The sequence below is a fragment of the Pundamilia nyererei genome, unplaced genomic scaffold (assembly GCF_000239375.1).
Source record: "Pundamilia nyererei isolate P.nyererei 1_Seehausen unplaced genomic scaffold, PunNye1.0 scaffold00352, whole genome shotgun sequence".
In the NCBI taxonomy this organism is placed as follows: Eukaryota; Metazoa; Chordata; class Actinopteri; order Cichliformes; family Cichlidae; genus Pundamilia; species Pundamilia nyererei.
Genome location: NW_005187753.1, coordinates 312,752 through 316,093, shown reverse-complemented (window position 1 = coordinate 316,093; position 3,342 = coordinate 312,752). Strand labels below are relative to the sequence as shown.

The 3,342-nt window shown below is 42.8% G+C and overlaps 1 protein-coding gene across 1 annotated transcript in view; it reads right to left on the bottom strand.

Moving 5' to 3' along the window:
- Positions 1-515: 515 nt before the first annotated feature.
- LOC102205970 (myelin transcription factor 1-like) overlaps positions 516-3,342 on the bottom strand; it is an 11,248-nt gene continuing 8,421 nt past the window's right edge. Inside the window, exons 8-10 of the mRNA XM_005752314.1 lie at positions 1,769-1,971; positions 1,413-1,628; positions 516-755 (exon numbers count right to left, since the gene is read on the bottom strand). Coding sequence (XP_005752371.1) covers positions 516-755; positions 1,413-1,628; positions 1,769-1,971 — 659 coding nt within the window. The remainder of the gene's footprint in view (positions 756-1,412; positions 1,629-1,768; positions 1,972-3,342) is intronic.

Below are 3,342 nucleotides of genomic sequence, written 5' to 3'. Positions count from 1 at the left end.
CATCTGTTTGTGAATCTGTCTGTTTAGTTCAATGTCTTGTCTGGTTCCATGTGTCTGAGTTTCCTGTTTTATTGTGAAGGTCCGTGTCGTATGTGAGTGTGATCAGGTTACGTTTCCCCTGTCCCGTCAGCCCAGATTCCTCCCAGCTGTGTTGCCCTCCTGTCTCTCATCCCCTGATTACTGGTGTGTGTATTTAAGCCCTGTGTGTTTTCCTGCCTGTTGCCGGTTCGTCTGTGTTCCTCCGTGTCAGTCTGTGTTACTCGGTCTCCAGCTCGTCTCTCTGCCTCTCATCCCCTTTTGTATCATCTCAGGTTTGTCATTTAGCTTTTCCAGTTCAGGTCTTTAGTTTTGTCTTCCCTCTTGCCTGTTTGCCTTCTCACCCCTGTATAAATAAACTCACCGGCATCTTATCCACTGCCTGCATCTTGGGTCCTTCTTCTAACTCCACACGGCTCGCCTCGGCAGCTGTGACAAAAAGTGCGACTGCCTTCGTCAAGAGCAAGAGAGCAGCAGCACTATGGCCTATTCGTGATGTTCAGGTGAAAGTCAGCCCAAGCAACCAGACATTCGACTACACTTGTCCCATGCTTGGAATGATCCCGCAGCTTATCTAGGAGATGGCGATGCACCACTGCCTGCTCCCGGTGCACAGCTACCAGGTCAGCCAGCAACTGGGTTAGCACCTCCACTGGCTGAAAAGAAGTGACTGTAGCAAGGACCCAGGCCGGCAGGAAGTTCTTCCTGCGTGTGAAGGTCTTTTTTAATTTGTGCAAACAGCTTATAAGACAGTCCGCTGCATAATTTCTACAGCCCACTCTCTCTGCAGCTCAGTGATCCTCTCCCCTTAGGTCCAGGGATCCTACTGAAGTAGGGAGCCATGACCAGGAGATGGAGAACAGATATGTGGGGCAGCTTCACCGCTCCCCTGCAGCTGAGCCACAAACCATGCCACCTTATTAGACCACCACCCAATGTAAGGGTAATTGAACAGTACTACTTATTCCCTAAATCATTTTTTATGGTTCTGTAATGGTTAATCCACCATGTGCATCACTTTAATCAAACCAACAATTTAAAGCTAAAATATAATTATTTCTGTTATCAATGAACTTTCTAATGTATTATTTTTCAAGAAAGGAGAAAAAGCAGTAAAGTACATTATTGTTTTTTGATTAAGATGTCAAATTGAAAATATTTACTGGCGTTCCAAATTAAATTTTTAATGGTTTAATATGACACTAATAATAATTTACGACTTCAATCTTGACAGATTTCTAAAGTATTTGTGTTTTTCTTGTTTTTATTGCAGGTGCTCTAATACATTTATTAAGAACTGTAGGTTCCCAACAAATCAGCTCTGATTTGCTTTCATTTTCTCTAGCTGTCCTCATTTACAGTAGATCTCTACTTACCTCTTCGTGGTCTTCTTCTTTGACACCACCCATTTTGGTGAAGTCAAGTGGGCCTTCCCACTCTTGCTGAGTTTGGCCCTGAGATGCAATGGCTCCCACATGTTGAGAGGAAGAAGACAAAGAAGATGAAGGCTCTGGAGACTGTACTCCCTCCCGCTTGGTCTTCTTCATGCTAAGGTCCAAGGTGCCATTCTCATCCACCTCAATATCTGCCTCCTAAGTGAGGACACAGTGTGCAAATGTAGTGACTGCAAACTCAAAGAGCACGAGTTTCATACACTGTTCATTGTTAGGCTATTTTAAACCGTAGTTTTAAAAAAGAAGCTTGCGTCTAAATGAAATTCACTGTGCATCACCTTGGTGCAGGGCTCCCTGGTCTTGGTGCTGAGTGTCTCTGGTCTCTCCCAGCAGCGGGTGGACAGGTTGAGGATAGCTGTTGCTGCCATGTGGGCTGCCTCTGCATCTTGGCTATAGTCATAACCGCTGGAGGACAAGGTGCTCATAGAAAAGCTTCCTGACATGCTGTGACTGGGGGAGGATGCCTTGGGGAATAATTTAGCTGCGTACAAGTGGAACAAAATGATTTCCTTGAGACATGAAATTGGGAGGAGATTACTGCATATTCTACGACTATATGAGTGCAACATATGTACTAGTTCAGGTTTCCTTTTAGTTATAGCAGAACCTCATACAATTTTATACAGAGCTTGGCAAGTGAAAAAACAAACTTTTATGTATAAATTATTTAAAAAAGTAAAACATTTTATACAAAAACATACAGTTATTAATACAAATTTATAGACGTTACTGACAAAAATTGTTTTTTGGTATAATGTCATTTATTGATCAGAATAATTGTAGAATGACATATTCCATTTGGATATAACTCAGGTGGTTCTCTGCCCCTATAATCTCAGGACTGCGCCTTAAGTTGCTTCTGATACAGGTGTCACGCATGGCAGCTCTGCCTCTTTAGCATGTGAGTGTGAATGGAAAACATTATAAAAGCCCTTTGCAGAACCTAGCTATGTTTGAAAGGTGGTATAAAAAATGTGAATAAGACCATTTCACATAGAATGGTTAGCACTGTCACCTCGCAGCAAAAAGACTCCTGGTCTAAACCAGGAACCAAATGAGGCCTTCATATGTGGAGTTTGCACGTTTTCCCTGTGCCTGGCATCTTCCAGGTAGTTCGGCTTCCTCCCACAGTTCAACTGATAGGTTACCTTCTGCTTGATGGATGTGAGGAGGGTAAATGTATAACAGAATTAGAATTTTTCCCCATCTGTCTCTCTTCTCATGTTTGGTGTGTGTCTTCTTGTTTCTGTGTTTGGTTTCTTTTAATTGTTTTAATGTTTTACTTTGTAGCTTAGTTTTCTTTTGTATCATGTGTTACTTTTACTTATTCACTGTCACCTGTATCTCATTTCCCCTGCTGTTTGTCATTTCTCAGGCTCAGTGTATAACTAGTCCCGTGTACCTCTTTGTCAGAATATCGCTGATCCTTGTGTGTAACACTGCTTTTTGTTTTCCTGCTTTGGATTTAGTCTCTGTGCTTTCTTGGCTTTCAACTGTTTTTGTTCCTTCTGTATCTTTTGAATTTCTTGCATTGTGATGGCTGCAGTTACAGCCACACAGTGGTAATGTCCACCAAATATCAATGTTACAACAGAGGCTTACACATAACACTACATTTACATTTTTCTTCCTTTAGATATAGGATTTCATTTACAGGGGAATAAATAGTGATGGGACGTTCTGTATCGAGGCTTCGGAGCGTGTGTCGAGTAATGGAGGGGGCGTTTCCGCGAAGCGCATATCGAGGCTTGCTTCATTTATGGGAGGAGCTGAAAATGATGACGTCCGAAGCCTCGCTGCCCGGCTGTACCACGTGACTGGTTCATGAAGTGGTTCGAACTTTGCCGCGAGA